At 38.6% G+C, this 22,600-nt stretch overlaps 1 protein-coding gene and 1 long non-coding RNA gene across 3 annotated transcripts in view; one reads left to right on the top strand and one right to left on the bottom strand.

The window, feature by feature from the left end:
- Positions 1 to 22,600, top strand: part of LOC127964884 (NACHT, LRR and PYD domains-containing protein 12-like) — a 1,383,583-nt gene that overhangs the window by 180,142 nt on the left and 1,180,841 nt on the right. The window contains exons 5-8 of one of the 2 annotated variants that reach the window (XM_052565314.1): positions 1,444 to 3,504; positions 6,034 to 6,207; positions 8,854 to 9,027; positions 15,779 to 15,952. In XM_052565314.1, the coding sequence (XP_052421274.1) occupies positions 1,444 to 3,504; positions 6,034 to 6,207; positions 8,854 to 9,027; positions 15,779 to 15,952 (2,583 nt within the window). Of the gene's footprint in view, positions 1 to 1,443; positions 3,509 to 6,033; positions 6,208 to 8,853; positions 9,028 to 15,778; positions 15,953 to 22,600 lie in introns of those variants that run through there. The other variant, XM_052565334.1, reaches the window with a different exon arrangement.
- The window catches only part of LOC127964964 (uncharacterized), a 528,628-nt gene that overhangs the window by 166,036 nt on the left and 339,992 nt on the right, over positions 1 to 22,600 (bottom strand). The gene's annotated exons all lie outside the window — the stretch shown is intronic.

Here is a 22,600-nt window from a genome sequence, read left to right as displayed (position 1 = left end):
AGAAACTCAACGGTACACTGTGGGCAAATTCACTACACTTTCGTTATGTTCGTGGATGAAATGTCCACTAAATTAAACTGCTGTAAAAATAAAAAATAACTGTAAAAATAACAAAGTTGCCTATTCCCAACGGGGAAAACCACCAACAATCAAGAATCTCACACACACACAAACACTATAATTTGCTGTTATATTCCATATAACTCCATATACAAGCCAGAAACCAAGCCTTTTTTTGCACAGGCTTATCTAAAGGGTTAATGGTCCCACCTAGTGATCAACTGTAAAAAATAACAAATGTTACCTCTTCCCAACAGGGAAAAGCACCAACAATCAAGATTATATGGTGTCATGGCTTTGCAGTCAAAAAAATTCATTATAATGGAAGTCAATGGGGCAAAAACAGCCACCAAAAACAAATGAGGGAGAAAAAATTAAAATCTAATGCTGCACAAAAATAAAAAATGCATCAAAGCCAATGTTGCTACTAATCTTTGACATGCCCAAGATTGTTATAAAAAGTAAAAAAAAAAAAAAAATCCAGCCACAATTACTTTTATATTGAAAAGAAGTCATTTTGTGTGTTTTCCCCCCAAATCAGTGACATCATTTATGAACTTGGCAATTAAAGACGGGGAAGACGTGGCCTAATGGTTAGAGGGTTGGACTTCCCAATCGAAGGGTTGTGAGTTCTAGTCTCGGGCCGGACGGAATTGTGGGTGGGGGGAGTGCATGTACAGTTCTCTCTCCACCTTCAATACCACGACTTAGGTGCCCTTGAGCAAGGCATCGAACCCCCAACTGCTCCCCGGGCGCCGCAGCATAAATGATGAACACTGCTCCGGGTGTGTGCTCACTGTGTGTGTGTGTGTGTGTTCACTGCTCTGTGTGTGTGCATTTCGGATGGGTTAAATGCAGAGCACAAATTCTGAGTATGGGTCACCATACTTGGCTGAATATCACTTCACTTTCACTAAAGAATTAAAATATTTGGATAAAAAAAAAAAACATTTGGTAGTTTTGATCAGGACTGAAGTTGATAAGATTTATGCAAAAAAAAAAAAATGAATCTGATACATTTTTACAGCAGTTTAATTAAGTTTTCATCCCTAACATATCGAAATTTGAACAGTCCACAAGAGTTAATGATCACTTCAGACTGTATGGTGATTCTCCTCATTTAAGAGAGTAAAGAATAATAATGAAGATGTTTGTTCTGCAGTGTAAGGTGTTGAAGACTCTGTGAGGAGCTGCAGGAGCTTGTTTTATTGGCTCTTGTGCTCCTGAACACACTTCACTGTTCACACACATCTAGTGTTTGCTGCAGATCAGAGTAAAATTATCCTGAAAATACAAGACTGAAATCTCTATCGGTTTAGATGTTTAATTTACACGTCCTTTATTTTGAGACATGTTTAATCAGTTGTTCCTGTGATATTTCAGCAGAGCAGATGGAGAGCGAAGCGTCTCTGGAGGAGTCTCCTCTGTCTTCTGTCTGAACAACACGAGCGTTACAGCGTCTCTGAATAAACATGATCAAGCAGTGAATGATGAACTACAGAGAGTCAAAGAGCAGCACAAAACCAGCATGAAGAACAAGTATGAGAGATTATGTGAGGGACTGAAACTCCAGGAGAATGAAAGCCTCCTGAACAGCATCTACACACAGCTCTACATCATAGAGGGAGAGAGAGAAGGAGTGAATGAAGAACATGAGGTTTTACAGATGGAGAAAACAGCCAGAACACAACACTCACAAGACGCTCCAATCTACTGCAATGACATCTTTAAAGCCTCCGCTGAAGCAGGATCTGAGGAGAAAGAGCAGATCAAGACTGTTCTTACTAAAGGCATCGCTGGAATCGGAAAAACCGTCTCTGTGCAGAAGTTCATTCTGGACTGGGCCGAGGGAAAAGCCAATCAGGATGTAGATTTCATGTTTGTGCTTCCATTTCGAGAGCTGAACTTGATCCGAGATCATCAGTACAGTCTTCACAGACTTCTGCTGGACTTTCATCCTGAACTTCAAGATCTGGACTCACAGATTTATGAGGAGTGTAAAGTTGTGTTCATCTTTGATGGTCTGGATGAAAGCAGAATCACACTGATGTTTTCAGACGCTCAGAAAGTTTGTGATGTGACTGAGACTTCATCAGTGGCTGTGTTGATGTCAAAGCTGATGAAAGGAGAGCTGCTTCCCTCTGCTCTCATCTGGATCACCTCCAGACCAGCAGCAGCCAATCAGATCCCCTCCGAATACATCCACCGTCTGACAGAGATTCAGGGATTCACTGAGCCTCAGAAGGAGGAATATTTCAGGAAGAGAATCAGTGATGAGCATCAAGCCAGCAGAATCATCTCACACATCAGAAGAGCAAGAAGCCTCCACATCATGTGCCACATCCCCGTCTTCTGCTGGATCTCATCCACTGTGCTTCAGAAGCTCCTGGAAGAAGATCTGAGAGCAGAAATCCCTCAAACTCTGACTGAAATGTACATCCACTTCCTGCTGATTCAGATCAACATGAGGAAGCAGAAGTATGAAGAGAGAGATCCAGAGAAACTCCTGCCGTCCAACAGAGAAGTGATTGTGAAACTTGCTGAAGTGGCTTTCAAACAGCTGATGAAGGGCAATGTGATGTTCTATGAGGAGGACCTGATTGAGAGCAGCATAGACGTCACTGACGCCTCAGTGTATTCTGGGATTTGCACTGAGATCTTTAAGCAGGAATCTGTGATTCATCAGAGGAAAGTCTACAGCTTCATTCATCTGAGCGTTCAGGAGTTTCTCGCTGCTTTCTATCTGTTTTACTGCTGTTTAACAAAGAACAAGAAACCACTGGATGAATTCAGATATTACACATTTGACTCTGAAAGTGACTTTGAATATGATATGTCTGAGATAGACTCCGATAAAGTCTCTCTGTATGATCTACTAACATCAGCAGTAGATAAAGCTGTTGAGAGTAAGAATGGACGTCTGGATCTGTTCCTGCGGTTCCTGCTGGGCGTCTCACTGGAGTCCAATCAGAGACTGTTACAGGATCTACTGACACACACAGAGAACAGCTCAAAGACCATCAGGAGAACCACACGGTACATTAAAGAGAAGATCAGAGATGATCCTGATGATGATGATGATGATGATGATGATGATTATGGTGGTGTTGAGCTGTATGTAGATGAAACAGATCTGCTTAAGAAAAAACAACAAAAGGGACACAAAAAAATAAATCTAGATGGTAATCTCTCAGCTGATCAGTCCATCAATCTATTCCTCTGTCTGCTGGAAGTGAAAGATCAGACTCTGTTCAGAGAGATTCAGGAGTTTGTGAAATCAGACAAACACTCAGAGAAACTCTCTCCTGCTCAGTGCTCAACAATCTCCTACATGATTCAGATGTCAGAGGAGCCACTGGATGAACTGAATCCCATGAAATACAAGACATCAGCTGCGGGGAGAAGAAGACTGATACCAGCTGTGATCAACTGCAGAAAAGCTGTGTGAGTGTTTCATCATCAACTAAACTATCATATTTAATAATCAATCTGACTCCTTTACAATAAATGTTCCTGAATGAGAGATTTTCTCCTGAATAACAGAATCTTAAAGGAGTCAGGACAGGTGTTTTTAATGCAGTAGATATTAGAGTAAAGCGTGTGTTAGCGGCGCGGGTAAAAACAACCCCGTCACATGAGAAACTGATTCATTAAATTTACATGTCAGCCTTTAGTGAAAATGACTTTTCCAAACTCAGATGTGACTCATTTCTGTGAAGGACTACAGAACAAGCTCTGATTCACAACATTAGTGTCCAAACACAGAAATAAAAGACGGTCTATATATCAGATCAGGATCTGAAGACTATAATAAACACAAATCCAGCTCTAGAGCATCAGATCTCACAGTCAGCTCAAAACAATGATGTGCAGGACACCACTGATGATCTTTATGATTGTGAAGGAGAGGAATGAAGAGCTTCTCTCTCGTGAACACGCTGCTGGAGAAGATTCTTCTGTGTGTTTCAGGAAAAGTTCATCAGTAGTTTAGTGCTCGAGCGCTGCTCAACAATGTCAGAGACACGGCTTCACATCCACAACAAACCTGCTCCTTCTCATTTACTCATTTATCTGTTGATTTCTTGAATTAATGCAGAGATTTGTGTGAATTCTGCAGTTCTGAAACAGCTTGATTGATGATTCACCTTGATTCATTCAGAATATAAATCCATGAACTGAACAGGTGACACTTTTAATGCTCCGATGTGAAGTAAAGCAGCTTTTCTTGATTTTATGTCAAGAATACAGTGAAATACGGTCTAAATCTGATGCAGTGCTGTGTAGCGTACAGTAAAACATAAGCACACGCACACAGTCTTGAGATTTACTGCTGCTTGAATTTGTTCTGAATAACAAACACAGAACTTCAGAAGTGCTCAGTTTACTTCACTGCAAACAATGATTTTCTTAGGATTTTTGTCTTGTTTTCTAGAAAGAATATCTAAACATTCTTGAATCAAGATCAATTTACTTGAGAAGCAAAATGATTTCAGATTTTAAATCTTGTTTTCAGGAAAAAACTTTTGCTCAAAGTAAGAAAAAAAAATGCTGCCAATGAGGAGAGAAAAATAACTCAAACAGTGACTGATGTTGAAAAGATGAATATTAGTGTCAGAAACGCTGGGTTTGTGATAAATGCGCTCTGTTTTGATTGGCTGATGTCATGTGATCTCTCTCCTCTTCTCCTCATTGCTCTCCGCTGCTGTTCTGCTTCAGAAGTGATCAGGAGGAAGCAGAAAACACTCCTTTAGCAGCTTGATTCATCAAATACTCTTCTGCAGTGACAAGCAGCTTCTGAGAGATGAAACTGTGTTTATAGTACAGTGATATTATATATACATAAATATTAGTGATGGGGGAATATTAATTATTTTAATAACTGATATCAGGGCTAGGTGCATGGAGATAGAATTGTTGCATAATTACAAATTAAAAGATTATGATCCACAGATGAATGTTGAGATTAACAAAAAAATATATTAAAAATGATATAAAAATATTGGCAAATAAATATAATGATATTTGAAAATAAAAACCATATTCACAAATATCTCTTTATTCTACAAACACAACTTTTCCTGTCATTCGTTAGTGAAAGTCTTTCTGTGTATTTGTGACTCCACCCACCGTCTGCTCAAGCCAATCAGATAACAGCCACACACCGCTGACCAATCGTAGCATGTTCTCGCTGTAGCCAATCACGTTCTTCTTTACAATCAGCGCAGGAGCAGATTCATTTATTCAGTCTCCTGTAAGAACTGCATTCTATGAACACTTTGTTCAGTCGAGCTGAAGTGCTGTTTGTGTGATTAAAAACCCTGTTTCCAAAAGACTGTTGGAGTGTAAAGACTGTGTTATACTTTCTGTGTGAGCAATCCAGACACGTACACGGACAGCACGGACACGAACTACTTGTATTTATAATACTGAATGCGAATGTGAAGAGTATGTTATTACCTGCTGTTCTGTAAAGCACTGCAGTACATTGAGGTGTAAGTACTATCTGACACAATTTACACTGAATATGAATAATATCTCACAGTGTCGGAGATCTCAGGATTTTATATCTTGAGTGATGGAGAAACACACACACGCACACACACACACACACACACACACACACACAAACATACTCTTAATGCAGACACACACACACACACACACACTCCACTACTCCATACATATTAATACAGATTGAAAAATAACACTAAAGCTCAGCTGTGTAATGAATAGTGTCATTAAATAGATTTGCATTAATGTCTACATAAGACATTAAAAATCCTGAGAGTGTAAAGGAGTTTATTTTTGAATGAGGCTTTAAATTATTTATGATACTTTTATTTCTTTTTTGACATTTTAAATCTCAGTCCAGTGATGCATCACACATTGATTTGTTCTTTCTCTTTACTAATGGATTCACAGCTAAACTGATCTGATCTGAGAGAGTGAAGAGTGTGTCATTGTTCTCTACAGGTTGAGTTATTGTGGCATCACAGATGAAGGTTGTTCTGCTCTGACTTCAGCTCTGAGATCAAACCCCTCACACCTGAGAGAACTGGATCTGTCTGTGAATAAAATAAGAGATTTGGGAGTGAAGCGTCTCTGTGCTGGACTGGAGGATCCTCACTGTAAACTGGAGAAACTGTGGTAAGATTATATATGACACACTGTAAAATATTTGTGAAGTGAAAAACAAATCACCCAGAAAGCCAGAAAACACAATGACAAGTCAGACAATATTAAACAAAATTAGGTATTGTTTGTGAATGTAATACTTCCTACTGATTGGATGAGACTAGGGGTGTCGTGATATACCGGTATTGATGGTAACTGTGATATTCAAAGCAACAATTATCAATATCGGGTTAATGTAGTGTGTGATGATATATCGTAATATTTAAAATGAAACATTTCATAAACGTTTCTACATTAAACTATAAAATGTTAAGTTGGTCTCAGTGCTATGCACTTAATGCCTCATCTACGTTCATTCTTCAATAAGGTTCATTAGTTAACGTTAGTTAATTACATTAGTTAACGTATATAAATAATAATGAACAATATTTCCACAGCATTTATTAATCTTAGTTCATGTTAATTTCAGCATTTACTTATGCATTATTAAAATCACAAGTTGTGTTTGTAAACATTAATGCACTGTGAACTAACATGAACAATGAATAACTGTTTCTATTAACATTAACAAAGATTAATAAATTGTGTAATAAATGTATTGTTCATTGTTGATTCATGTTAGTTAAAGCATTAATGTTAACAAATGACATTTTATTGTAAAGTGTTACCATTAATATTTATTCATCATACTGTTGAACTGACAGTATTTTCTCTCTTGTTATTTCATAGGAGCTTTAAAGAAGTGTCCTGTGTTTATCAGTATCCTTGTGTTCGTTGGGTGAAAAAGAAAAACTTAATAAACAAAGTAAATATATTGATATTGTGAATTCTTATGGCAACAATAAGCGTGATATGAAACATCTACCGTATTTTCTGCACTATAAGGTGCATTTAAAAGCCTTTAATTTTCTCAAAAAACGACAGTGCGCCTTATAATCTGGAGCGCCTTATATATGGATCAAGACGCTCTGTCAAAATGTTGACATTCCCTTTAGCACAGCTTCATCTAGTGGATGCATAACGCAAACCCAATCAAACGTTTGACTGTAGTATCTTCTATTCTATGTGCTTTATAATCCGGTGCGCCATAAAAAACAGTATAGTGCGGAAAATACAGTAATATCGTGACAGCCCTAGATGAGACAACTGTCAATCATGATACAGAGATACAGAAAGTAAAACATTGTGTGTCTTTGTTTCTTGTTCATGTGTGGACTTCTGTGTTCATGTTAAAGCTGTTTCTGCATTAGCAAAACCTTTAAATGGATTCTGTTACACTAAGTGCTAATAGCTCGTCTTGTTAGCAAAGGCTTGACTGTTAGCAGACAAAATTACTAAAGAAAGCAGTCAGATAAGTGAGAGAGTAAGAACAGTGGTCTTTTGAGGAGACCGACATGAGGACAAATCTGCATTTCTTCTCATTTATGGCCCGTTCACACCAAGAACGATAACTATAAAGATAACTATAAATATAACGATATTAGCATCCACACCAGCGAACAATATTGTCTGTGTATTATAAGCGCACGCGCGTCTGCTGCTTTAAATTCTCGAGCTCATTACAGCAGGATTGATTCTGATTGACTGTCAATGTTTTTATCGTTCATCAGAAAAAGAAAAATTGTTCTGAAAGTGATTCCAACGATATCGTTTCTCTGTACCTTTATCGTTATTGCTTTGGTGTGGACTCTGCTAATATAATAAGAAAATATTCAGATCATGGAAATAAAACGTCTAACATGTGTATAATGAAATATATATGTGGTGTCCTGGTGTTGATCAGATGTTCTGGAGAATCAATCACATGCAGCTCATATTGTTCCCAAACTCAGAAGCGTGAGTCTCTTCCTGCAGCTTCAAGAACAGCTTTACTGATCAGCAGCTTCAGTGTGATTAGGAGCAGGTGTAGGGGGCTTTAGGAAGAGACACAAGGAAGGACACTAGAAGACACCATCTGTTTATAATCAACAGAATCAGAGAAAGAATATGTTATTACCTACTGTTTAGTAAAGCACTGCAGTACATTGAGGTGTGAGTACTATCTGCAAGTATGAATAATATCTCACAGTGAAGGAGATCTCAGGTTCTGATATCCTTGAGTGATGGAGAAACACACACACACACACACACACACACACACACACACACACACACAGAGCACTACTCTGTACATATTAATACAGATCAATATAACAATATAAATCTCAGCTGTGTAATGAATAGTGTGATTTAACATAAGAGACTATTTGCAGGGATGTGATTTCCGTGTCAGAGTTTTTTTTCTCTTGGGGTGTGTGGCGGTAGGTTAGGATCCCCACTGAAACGTGTTTCTCGACCCGGTGACTTTTAATGAATGACGGTGAGAATCTGAGATTGGTAATGCTGTCATAGACTCACAACGGTTGTGCTGTAATTATATAATAGACTGTCTCTAGCTGATCACATGCCTGTATTTGGTTAAAAATCCTGACAGTGTGAGCTTTATACACACACAATTATTGAGGTTTTAAATAATTTATGATCATGTTTTTTTTTGACATTTTAAATCTCAGTCCAGTGATGCATCACACATTGATTTGTTCTTTCTCTTTACTAATGGATTCACAGCTAAACTGATCTGATCTGAGAGAGTGAAGAGTGTGTCATTGTTCTCTACAGGTTGAGAGATTGTGGCATCACAGATGAAGGTTGTTCTGCTCTGACTTCAGCTCTGAGATCAAACCCCTCACACCTGAGAGAACTGAGTCTGTTTGGGAATAAAATAAGAGATTTGGGAGTGAAGTGTCTCTGTGCTGGACTGGAGGATCCTCGCTGTAAACTGGAGAAACTGCGGTAAGGTTATATATGACGCACTGTAAAATATTTGTGAAGTGAAAAACAAATCACCCAGAAAGCCAGAAAACACAATAGCTGTATCAAGAGACAGAGATACAGAAACTAAAACATTGTGTGTCTTTGTTTCTTGTTCATGTGTGGACTTCTGTGTTCATGTTTAAGCTGTTTCTGCATTAGCATCACCTTTAAATGGATTCTGTTACGCTAAGTGCTAATAGCTCGTCTTGTTAAGTACTATCTGCAAGTATGAATAATATCTCACAGTGAAGGAGATCTCAGGTTCTGATATCCTTGAGTGATGGAGAAACACACACACACACACACACACACACACACACACACACACACACACACACACACACACACCACTACTCTGTACATATAAATACAGATCAATATAAAGCTCAGCTGTGTAATGAATTATGTGATTTTTCATAAGACAGACTATTTGCAGGGATGTGATTTTCGTGTCAGAGTTTATAAAGACTGTAGTGTGACGCTCCATGTCTGCTGTTACTGTACAGTTTCTGGTTTTGATTCACTGTTAGTGCTGCGCTTGGTTTGAGACACTTTAATTTTAGTGATGTCCGATTCTTGAACGAATCGTTCAATTTAACCGGTTCTTCTTAGTGAACCAGTTGAACCAGTTCACCAAATATAATTGAATCGTTTGAAACGGTTTGCGTCTCCAATAAGCATTAATCCACAAATTACTTTAGCTGTTAACTTTTTTAACATGACTGACACTCCCTCCGAGTCAGAATAAACCAATATCCCGGAGTAATTAATTTACTCAAACAGTACACTGATTGAACTGCTGTGAAGAGAGAATTGAAGATGAACACCGAGCCGAGCCAGATAACGAACGAACAGCCACCGAGAATCGTTTCTGTCTGACGCGTCTATAGACGGTAAAAGAAATGGACACAGCGACCCCATTGGAACTCAATTGAGACAAGTGAAGCACTTCCGTTTCTGACGCGCAGACTCAAACTAAGCTTGATGACGTCAGCAACCTGTCTGACAGATGTAAATCTTCTAGTAGCTGTGCGTGCAAACTGCCATCGTTAATCTTCCAGAGACGGCGAGCTTGAGCGGGGAGTTCTTTGTCGTGAGTGAGCAGGAGTAAGTATTCTGATTAATTATTTTGTATAGTATTTTAAAATGTAACGCCAGTACGCCATATTAAGTTAATTGCCTGCGAGCTTCTCCTCCTGTCTGTACGGTAATGCGACAGAGTCGAGTGGTTATGACGCAATCGTTAGCCTATTTTTACACAAACTGTTTATACGGGGCCATAATGTAACATAGAAGGTAATGGAGCCATTTATACATTGTTGTGTATCTTTAGAAATAAATAATGGACAAATGGAGTCTTTAAACGCCTCAGATGCAAAGTTATTCACTGTCAAAGTGACGACAAAATGAATGTGAGTCAATGGGAATGCTAACGCAAGTGAAGTTCTGCTAAAAGATCGCGCACGCGGCCAACTTCAACTTCTGGTCGACTTCCTTGCTGCCTGGACGCGTCCGATTTGAGAACCGATGAACTGATGATACTGCGCATGCGTGTATTTTTTTTAAAGTATTTTGTTAAACATCGGAAAGTGTGATAAAATAACTTTTTTTTTTTTTTTTTTTTTTTTTAAGATTAATGTTTCTAATCTGTATATTGTAGATAATGTATAGACCAAAAGGTGTTTTCAGGGAAGTTGGACAACAATTAAGACTCTAAAGACTCAAGAGTTTAATAGGAATAAGGGATGATTTATGAAATATCTGTATTGTATTTATAGTTAATGATGACAGATTCACAAATTGAGTTTGTAGTAAACAGAACATGAACACGAGCAGAGCAGCTGATGATACTGAACTGCAGCACGTGCCGGTTAGAGCGATTCTCCTTCTCGAGTCAAGAACCGGTTCCATCGGTTTTTGGATCACCAGTACACTGAACTGAAAACCGTTTCTTTCGGACACGTCCGATTCGAGAGCAGAGGAGCTGATGGTACTGCGCATGTGTGATTCAGCATGAAGCAGATTGACACACAGAGCGTCTGAACCAAACTGATTCTTTTGATGATTGATTCTGAACTGATTCTGTGCTAATGTTATGAGCGCGGGTAAACCGAGGGCTTGAATCAAGGGCAATCTGGCAAAACGTAAGTTCATTTAATAACAAATACATCGCAATAGATTATGTATAGTAAGTGGATCATGGTTTCGGCACTGATGACACCTAATTTATTTACTTTATATCTTCAAGACTTAAATTATCCTATGCACATTATTGCTGTTGTATTTGGGTGCGTTGTTGCAAAACTTAATTGTAAACGTTTCATGATTATGAGGTTTTTAACTGACTAAAGTTGATTACTGACTTTATATATTTGAATGTTTGATAGATGTGACGACATTACGTCATCGAGCATAAAAGAACCGCTGAACCGTTTTTTTCAACCGGTTTTTTGAATCAAACCGTCCGAAAGAACTGGTTCGCCGAAAAGAATCGAACTTCCCATCACTATTTAATTTGCATTTGGGAACACAATATTCATCATTAGAAACATTTATAAATCTGTTGTTGTTTACAAAGAAGCTTCAGTATCACATAATCCTTCAGAAATCATTGTGATTTACTGCTGTAGAAACATTTGTTAAAAACCGTTTTGCTGCTTAATATTTTTGTGAAAACAATGATACCACTCAATTATATGTAGAAGATTTTAAAAAAGAGAGAAATTAATCATTTTATTCATTCATGAAAGCGACAAAACTGAGTGAAGGCATTTAAAAATGATTTCTATTTAATAAAAGATCTAAAAGATCATGTGACACTGAAAACTGGAATAATAATGAAGAATATTCTGATTTGCATCACAGGAATAACATTACATTTGGTATTAAAATTGAAATCTTTTCTTGTATTTGTAATAATATTTCACAATATTTATTTTATTTTACTTTATTTTAATTAAATGCAGCCTTGATGAGCAGAAGATAGTTTGTAGCTCGGCCACATAAGAGTTATACGTTTATAAAGCTGCTGATTAAATGTTAAAGGGGGGGGGTGAAATGCTATTTCATGCATACTGAGCATTTTACACTGTTAAAGAGTTGGATTCTCATGCTAAACATGGACAAAGTTTCAAAAATTAAGTTGTACATTTGAAGGAGTATTTTTGTTCCAAAAAAACCTCTTCCGGTTTGTCACAAGTTTCGGAAAGTTTTTTTCGAGTATGGCTCTGTGTGACGTTAGATGGAGCGGAATTTCCTTATATGGGTCCTAAGTGCGCGCTCTTCCGCCGGAAGAGCGCGCGCTTCCGTATAGCAGAGCAGAGAGAGGCTGTGCACAGCCTGATCAGAGCGAGAGCGCCGCGAAAAGTCACAAAAGGAGTGTGTTTTTGGTTGCCAGGGCAAGACAACCCTGCACAGATTACCAAAAGAGAAACAGCATTAAGGGACCTCAGTGGATGGAGTTTATTTTTACAGAGCATCAACGGAGTTGTGCAAGTGTTTTTGTTTGTTCCCTGCATTTCGGATTGCACATCGTTTATTTCTTAAGGATAATGCAGTCCCAACGAAAAAGGGTCACGATCATGTGTTGGAACCGCATGCGGTGAGTAAAACTGCTTAAAATATCTCTGTGTTGTTAACTTAGCTATCAGCGCATAAGCACATCAAGTAAACAACATGCGATGTTGTCATCAAACTGCACTTTCCACATGTAACGTTACAGCTTAAAAAAAAAAAAAAAAAAAAAAGACGACATAAAGTGGAACTTAGTCATTTTCCAAAACCGCTAAGCAAATATATACAGTTTCAGTACATACCACATAGCATACCGCCTTTGCTGATGCTTCTCTTATTAAATTTCAGCCTCTGGATCTGTGTCACAGCTTCCACATGCTCTCAACGCAAAAGCCTACTGGCGCTCGTGATTCTTTAGCTCCGCCCACACGTCACGCCTCTAGGCGCTCGTGTTTTTCCGGGAAAAATCGGTACAGACTATCTTTCTCTTATAAATATAATAAAAGTAAAGACTTTTTGGAGTTATGAAGGATGCAGTACTACTCTATAGGTACTCAAGATTAACAGGATATTGAGTGAAAACGAGCATTTCACCCCCCCTTTAATGTGATTGTTGATGTGGCACAGCTGTTATTTATGTTTCTATGTTTGTATTGCCCCGTTAAGAACAGTGGACTCTGTTTCTTCTCGCGAGAGTTCGCTCGTGACGCGGGAATCCCCGTGATGTCACCTGGATCAGCTGAGTAACCATAGACAGTAAAAGAAATGGACACATCGACCCCATTGGAACTCAATTGAGACAAGTGAAGCCCATTCTTAGCGTTTTTTAGCACTTCCGTTTCTGATGCGCAGACTCAAACTAAGCTTGATGACGTCAGCAACCTGTCTGACAGATGTAAATCTTCTAGTAGCTGTGCGTGCAAACTGCCATTGTTAATCTTGCAGAGACGGCGAGCTTGAGCGGGGAGTTCTTTGTCGTGAGTGAGCAGGAGTAATTATTCTGATTAATTATTTTGTATAGTATTATAAAATGTAACGCTAGTATGCCATATTAAGTTAATTGCCTGCGAGCTTCTCCTCCTGTCTGTACGGTAATGCGACAGAGAGTCGAGTGGTTATGACGCAATCGTTAGCCTATTTTTTACAAAAACTGTTTATACAGGGCCATAATGTAACATAGAAGGTAATGGAGCCCTTTATACATTTTCGTGTATCTTTAGAAATAAATAATGGACAAATGAAGTCTTTAAACGCCTCAGATATAAAGTTATTCACTGTCAAAGTGATGGCAAAATGAATGGGAGTCAATGGGAATGCTAACGCAAGTGAAGTTCTGCTAAAAGATGGCAGCTCGCGGCCGACTTCAACTTCCGGTCGAGTTCCTTGCCGCCTGTGAGTAACACGTCTGATAAAAGAAGCTGTTTAGCGGCGTTCAAGAGCGTTGCTCAATGTGCTCACTTTAGGATTTAGCGATCGATCGCCTGATCCTTATTACCTGCTGTATTTAGCTGTGACTTTGAGTTGCTTCCTCAACCTGCTCCCGGACCGATGATGACGAACCGAACACACACACACAAACACACACACACACTCACTCACTCGCACTCGCACACACACACACACACACACACACACCCACACACACACACACACAAACACACACACCATTGGACTTCCATGGACATTACTCACTCACCCTCATATATTTATTGTATATATTGTGTATATCTATATTTTTCTCTCTTCTGTCTTCTTGTATAATACACGCTGGGTTGTCTTTCATTCTTTATCATTCTTTATTGCGGTGGTTATTTATAGTTCCTGAATTCCTTCAAACCCCCACTATTAAGAGGTAACATAAAAGTTTATTTGTGTAGTCAGCTTATTTTTGGCCGAGCGTTACAAGCAGTGTTGTGCAAATTAAATCCAAACTGTAAAACATTATAGATTACTTGTTACTGTCATTTAAAAGTAATTCCTTCCATTACAATATTACTGTCTCAGAATTGTAATGCGTTACATGACTCCAGTATTACTTTTGAGTTACTTTCACCAAAATAACTACAGAAATAGAAGTTAACGTTCTGAAATGTCAAAATGTACTGCAGAGTATTTTATCTCCAGTAGAGGAGTAACATAATGACTGTGGGCGATCCAGACTACTAACAATAGAGCTTATAATCGACAAAGTGAAGGATCAAGACAACACAAGACAGGATGACAGCCAGAATCACAAACGATCCAAGTCTGTTACAAGTATGGTAGAGGTAAAGAGATTATCTGGCAATATCTGTGAATTGCTTGGGTCTATTCATATTAGACACAACAGGACTATATGTAAACTCTAATGCCATATACAATTGTAAAATGACAAGATGCGCACACATCCATCTCGTGAATGTACAGTCTTCTGCTATCTTCACTCATTAGCCTCTTTTCCACTGTCCAGTGTGAGCCAAGGCTAACAGCGAGCCGGACGGAGCTAATAGCCTCGGACCTCGAGCACAGAGGACGAGATCATTCTGTGTCATGACAGTATCCTCACACACTCCTGTAAACCCCGTCCTAAACACACCTTCACTGGACTACGTCACACAATACAGAGTTACACCAGCGAGAGAGAGATGAATGAAAAAAATCACTAAACAAATATATCAGAAGCTGACGTTTAGTCTTTATTTCCAAACGTGCTATTTACATGCAGCTATTGACTGACCACAAACAGGAAATGGAACTAATTGGCTGCATCTTTGATTCGTTCATGTCTTGCTGTTTTTTTTTTTTTTTTTCTTTAAACAATTAAATTTTGGGCTAAAAGTGTGTTGTAAAGCGTTACTGAACATGTACAGAGTGAAATATTACTGAGAATTGATTAGTAATGCCTTTCACTAGTGTGTTACAGCTAAAAGTAATATGTTACTGTAATGTGTTACTCCCAACACTGGTTACAAGTTATTTCAAAATCATTAATAATTGTAATGTTTCCAATCACATGCCTTTATTTGGTAAAAAATCCTGACAGAGTAATAAAGAATTTTTATTTTATTTTTGAATGAGGTTTTAAATGATTTATGATCATGTTTTTTTGTTCTTTGACATTTTAAATCTCAGTCCAGTGATGCATCACACATTGATTTGTTCTTTCTCTTTACTAATGGATTCACAGCTAAACTGATCTGATCTGAGAGAGTGAAGAGTGTGTCATTGTTCTCTACAGGTTGATGAAGTGTGACGTCACAGATGAAGGTTGTTCTGCTCTGACTTCAGCTCTGAGATCAAACCCCTCACACCTGAGAGAACTGGATCTGTCTGTGAATAAAATAAGAGATTCAGGAGTGAAGCGTCTCTGTGCTGGACTGGAGGATCCTCACTGTAAACTGGAGAAACTGTGGTAAGATTATATATGACACACTGTAAAATATTTGTGAAGTGAAAAACAAATCACCCAGAAAGCCAGAAAACACAAAAGTTGTATCAAGATACAGAGATACAGAAAGTTAAACATTGTGTGTCTTTGTTTCTTGTTCATGTGTGGACTTCTGTGTTCATGTTAAAGCTGTTTCTGCATTAGCAACACCTTTAAATGGATTCTGTTACGCTAAGTGCTAATAGATCATCTTGTTAGCAAAGGCTTGACTGTTAGCAGACAAAATTACTAAAGAAAGCAGTCAGATAAGTGAGAGAGTATCCTAGCAACATGAGCACCTGAATGAACAAGTTAATATAAGAGTAGGAGTTAACTAGAATAATCAAATGTCAGAGGAATACTAATTAAAAAGGCATTCATCCAATTTGCATTTCAACCTAAATTCGAGGTCATACTAAAATGGAGTCAGATTAAATAAATAATGGAGTCAGAATTGAGTTTAACCTAAATTGAATTAACTCTACGCGCTGAAAGACCGAACACACAGGAAACCTTCATCCTTCCTTGGGCCGAGTGCCTGGACCTTACAACAGTCAATATATACTTAATACACTTCTGCTAATGCAAGGATTTTTTGTTTGTATTTTTCTCCACACCAAGCCACGTCCATCTATAAGACCCTCCCCATATCAAAACCCTGCCCCCAAAATCACACTCTAAGCTGAACTCAAAAGTTGGCAGCCCTGCCATATAGATGATTGATAGATTAGAAATATTAGACAGAATGGAAGGTTAAATGAGTTTGAATGGTCTAGAAATAGAACATAGAATGGCAGTTAAATGGAGTCTAAAGACCTTCAGTTTGTTTACATTTGAATTTTGACAGTTGGAGTTTGAATAGTCTTGGCTCATCTGAACATTTCCTCAATGTAAGTCTGGGATTTTGATGAACTTTAATCTTCATTTTTAGGTAAACTGTAAGTCATCATTAGAGGAGCAAGTAAGTGTTTCTCCAGACAGATCTGTGCTTATTTCACTATGAAACAATATCTCACATTCAGCTCTGTGTGTCTGTTCAGTCCTGAAGCACATGACAGTTTCAAACAGCAGCATTGAGCATCAACATGCAGAAATCTGATTCTATCAGCAGCAGTTTGTGGCAATGCTTGTCATTATATCTCCTCTCCTGCTCTGAGACTAGAGTCAATAACAAACTACACACACTTCAACTACAATTAACACTGTGTCATTGTTCTCTACAGGTTGATGAAGTGTGACGTCACAGATGAAGGTTGTTCTGCTCTGGCTTCAGCTCTGAGATCAAACCCCTCACACCTGAGAGAACTGGATCTGTCTAGGAATAATCTACGACAATCAGAAGTGAAGTTACTCTCTGATCTGAAAGATGATCCACGTTATAAACTGGAGAGATTAGACTACTGTGAGTATATTATTATTTAAATCTTTTAAAATGGACAAAGTTTAGTAACAGACATATTTGGAGAACATAAGATAATAATTCAGCTTTAGTTTCTGTACTTTAAACTGTTTAATTCTGTGATGATCTATGAATATATGAATATGTTCATCTCCTCCAGTGTCTCTGTGTGTAAATGATAAAGAGAGAGTTGTTGATCATTCACTGTTATTAATCTATGATCAGTTGTTCATCAGATCAGAGTATGTGAGCGGAGTGGAGCGTCAACAATTTCTCCTCCACGCTCCGATCATTTAATTATCACTCCGCTCCGCTCCACTCCACATTCACTGATATCAGAAACACCGCTCCACCTTCACTCCACGTCTAAAGTATTTCAGCTAAATATATTCAACATGTGATTTCTTGTTAAATATCCAGTTATATTACGGGCTGTTGGCATGAATTGTTCTCGTGACGGAGCGGTGCTGGAGCGATCTTGGAGCGAGTGAAAACCACGACGCTCCGACTTTTAAAAGATCTGCTCCTCGCTCCAGTCAAAATCACACGCTCCACTCCGCGCTCCGCTCACATACTCTGATTCATATCTCTGACTGTAATATGAATATACTGTGTGTTTCTGAGATGGATCTGCTGATGTGATGTGACAGCAGTAATGTCTCATACTCATATCTGACTGTCTGTGTGTTTTATTGTAGGACTCTCAGTATTTAGACGTCAGTTCAGTTTCCTCAGGATCAGCTGATGGTGAATAAGAGCCGCTACAGGAATCAGTGATGTGAAGTTAAATGAATGCATGGAAGTGTAATGTGTGGAGCAGTGTTGATGAACAGAAGAAACAAGCTTCAAGGAAACTAAACAAATTCATCAAAAGACGTTTTTATCCAAAGGACATTAAGAAAATAGTTGATCTGTTTATACAGCACTGAAAACCAAGAAAATCAATGTGATATTTTCAGTGATGGGCTTATATCCTGAGCTGTCCAGATTTAATATAGATCATCATAACTGTGTATCCTGAAATTCAGAAATAGACAACTTATCACTACATTTTCTTATATTTTAATCCAGTCTAACATTTGAGTGTGAAACCTTTGTATGTATTTGTTTATTTTTATTAAAATATGTATCATCTCGAGAAGAGGGACTTCCACTTGATATCGTCATGATACCTAACATTTCTCTTGGGCTTGTGTTCTCTGTAAATTCTTCTCTTTCACTCTCTGTGTCAGTCTGTTCTTTCTCTCTTTCATCCTGTCTATTATTCTCCTGTGTCTTAGAGTCATTTGGCTGCTTCTTGCTACTCTTCCTGAAGAAGGATGCTATATCTGCTGCCTTTCTCTTCATTTTCCACACATTTCACTGACTGACTGACATAAATACAAATCAAAACATAAGCAAAACATATCAACATTAACATGTTTAAAAATGAAAAAAAAACACTGAATTTGAAACAATGGTGCTGATTTGTTTCTAATTGTTTAAAGGGGGGGGGTGAAATGCTCGTTTTCACTCAATATCCTGTTAATCTTGAGTACCTATAGAGTAGTACTGCATCCTTCATAAATCCAAAAAGTCTTTAGTTTTATTATATTCATAAGAGAAAGATAGTCTGTACCGATTTTTCCCGGAAAAACACGAGCGTCTGGAGGCGTGGCATGTGGGCGGAGCTAAAGAATCACGAGCGCCAGTAGGCTTTTGCGTTGAGAGCATGTGGAAGCTGTGACAATACCCAGAGCCGTTGAAAAACATATTAAAGGCTCTGACATTACCGTGAGGGAAAACCCATCATCCAAAACAAACCATGGCTAACAGACAGATTCAGCCGTTTATTTATGATCCAGAATCAGATCCCGAGGCTGAAACTGAACGAAAGCAGCAGCAGCAACGACTCGCTCCGAGCGGGGCTCGAACCCTGGTCTCCGATGGGAGACGGACACACTAACAAGGAGGCAGAGATATTTGAAGCAGTTTTACTCACCGCCTGCGGTTCCAACACACGATCGTGACCCTTTTTCCTTGGGATTGCATCATCCTTAAGAAATAAACGATACGCAAATCCGTCGTCAAACTGGGCCTTGTGAACAAGCATCTTCGAAATGCAGGGAACAAACACAAACACTTGCACAACTCCGTTGATGCTCTGTAAAAATAAACTCCATCCACTGGTCCCTTAATGCTGTTTCTCTTTTGGTAATCTGTGCACGGTTGTCTTGCCCTGGCAACCAAAAACACACTTCTTTTGTGACATTTGGCGACGCTCTGGCTCTGATCAGTGAAGTCTGTTGTGCTCTCAGTCCTCTGCTATACGGGAGCGCGCTCTTCCGGCAGAAGTGCCTCAGGACCCATATAAGGAAATTCCGCTCCATCTAACGTCACACAGAGCCATACTCGAAAAAAACTTTCCCAAACTTGTGACAGACCGGAAGGAGTATTTTTGGAACAGAAATACTCCTTCAAACGTACAACTTAATTTTTGAAACTTTGTCCATGTTTAACATGGGAATCCAACTCTTTAACAGTGTAAAAAACTCAGTATGCATCAAATAGCATTTCACCCCCCCTTTAAGCAATTTAATTAATTATATATGGTTAACAAACATTATTTTAAACATGCACTTTTTTCAAAGATAGTCGTGTTATTTTATTGTTTTGTAGAAGTGTGCATTAGTAATATTTAACACAATGGATTTTTGAGGCAAAGTTTTCTAGACATTATTTTCAAACAACAGATGTTTTTATCTGACTTAGACTGCAAATATCCAGTTTTTAAAAATACAGCTTCAAATTTTCAAAACAAAGAAGAAATTGGGAACATCAAATTAAATTTTCTAAAATTCAAAGTGCAGAAATTCAGATCGTACAGAAAGAAGGTCAGAGGTCATTCACAGGGAGATCATCTCCGAAAGGAACGAAGCGTTTTGTCCAATCACAGAGCGGCAGCAGATTTCTGGCGCGAGCGTCCGGCTCAGGAGCTCATTCTTCTGCTGATCATGAATCCAGAGGTAAGTGATTTTTAAGCATTTATGGTTTATATTTAGATATTATGTTAGCATTCCCAGCATGTGACACATTAGTCTAAGCGGTCTCTGGTGTTTGTTTTAAAGTATATTTGGTGTAAAAGTAGCATCACCGTGTCTATACGGGACCGCAACAGCTTGAAGAGACAAAGCGTCCTGTAAAGAGCTCGGACTCTGTCAGAAATAGATCAGGAATCCGTTTGCTGTTGGAGATTTCACATTCAGTGTAGACACTATCACTGATTATAATCCACAGGTTCTTCTGTCTTCAGTCTGGACGAGGTGTGAGCGTCATAACTCCAGGGACGGATGAACACACGGCTCTACTGGACACATACTCGGAGAACTAGACCAGAGGGACCCCGCCGAAATACTGCTGCTCCCGGAACCAGATTTCAGACAGACACCTCAGATTTCTGAACCAAGTGGAGACAAAGAAACGAGACGCATGTTGGACAAGGAGATAGTGTACACAGACAACTGGTTGTGTTGTGTGGAGGAGCCTAAATCTATAATGCACATAGACCCCAAATCACAGATTGATAAGGTAAATTTATGTTGTTGTTACACATAATATATTAATGATCCATTGAGCATTTTAACAATGTCCTTTTCACGTAATAGTTCCTTTTAAAAACAAACAAAAATGTTAAATACATGAGATTTCATGCCACAAGACTGCTAACATAAGAAGGTATAATTAACACTGGATTTATTTAACATGCATTATGTGTTGAGTTGAGTGTAAAATGCATTGAGTAAAGAAGTTTATATACAAGACTTGGTATGTCCTTGTGCTTTGGACACAAACTTTCAATAAAAAAAGTTATTTGACCTGTGTTATGGTCTTTTATTTATTTAGACTATTCGAATAATATAAAAAATTGTGTATGCTTATAGATAATAGGCCTTGTGTTCAGTAAACAAAAAATATTTTGTTCTGATATTTTTTAGTTTAACGTGACTATTTATGTTGTGACAACTTGTGATATTAAAGGGGGGGTGAAATGCTATTTGATGCATACTGAGTTTTTTACACTGTTAAAGAGTTGGATTCCCATGCTAAACATGGACAAAGTTTCAAAAATTAAGTTGTACGTTTGAAGGAGTATTTCTGTTCCAAAAATACTCCTTCCGGTCTGTCACAAGTTTGGGAAAGTTTTTTTCGAGTATGGCTCTGTGTGACGTTAGATGGAGCGGAATTTCCTTATATGGGTCCTGAGGCACTTCTGCCGGAAGAGCGCGCTCCCGTATAGCAGAGCACTGAGAGCACAACAGACTTCACTGATCAGAGCGAGAGCGTCGCCAAATGTCACAAAAGAAGTGTGTTTTTGGTTGCCAGGGCAAGACAACCGTGCACAGATTACCAAAAGAGAAACAGCATTAAGGGACCAGTGGATGGAGTTTATTTTTACAGAGCATCAACGGAGTTGTGCAAGTGTTTGTGTTTGTTCCCTGCATTTCGAAGATGCTTGTTTTTCAAACAAGGCCCAGTTTGACGCCGGATTTGCGTATCGTTTATTTCTTAAGGATGATGCAATCCCAAGGAAAAAGGGTCACGATCGTGTGTTGGAACCGCAGGCGGTGAGTAAAACTGCTTAAAATATCTCTGCCTCCTTGTTAGTGCGTCCGTCTCCCATCGGAGACCAGGGTTCGAGCCCCGCTCGGAGCGAGTCGTTGCTGCTTCTGCTCTCGTTCAGTTTCAGCTTCTGGATCTGATTCTGGATCATAAATAAACGCTGAATCTGACTGTAAGCCATGGTTTGTTTTGGATGATGTTTTTTTCCTCACGGTGTCACAGCTTCCAAACGCTCTCAACGCAAAAGCCTACTGGCGCTCGTGATTCTTTAGCTCCGCCCACACGTCACGCCTCCAGCCGGTCGTGTTTTTCCGGGAAAAATCGGTACAGACTATCTTTCTCTTATAAATATAATAAAACTAAAGACTTTTTGGAGTTGTGAAGGATGCAGTACTACTCTATAGGTACTCAAGATTAACAGGAGATTGAGTGAAAACGAGCATTTCACCCCCCCTTTAAGTTATTATTTTAAGTTGGGTGGACTTTAGACTTCCTTTTAAAGGGACACTTCAGCCATAAATGAAAATTATCATAATTTATTCACCCTCATGTCATTCCAAATCTTTTTCATTTCTTAATGAATCCAGAAAAAAATGATCAGAGATTGCAAGAAAATATGAAGCAGCACAACCATT

This window comes from Carassius gibelio, chromosome B9 (genome assembly GCF_023724105.1).
Source record: "Carassius gibelio isolate Cgi1373 ecotype wild population from Czech Republic chromosome B9, carGib1.2-hapl.c, whole genome shotgun sequence".
In the NCBI taxonomy this organism is placed as follows: Eukaryota; Metazoa; Chordata; class Actinopteri; order Cypriniformes; family Cyprinidae; genus Carassius; species Carassius gibelio.
This window is presented reverse-complemented; position numbering and strand designations above follow the sequence as displayed.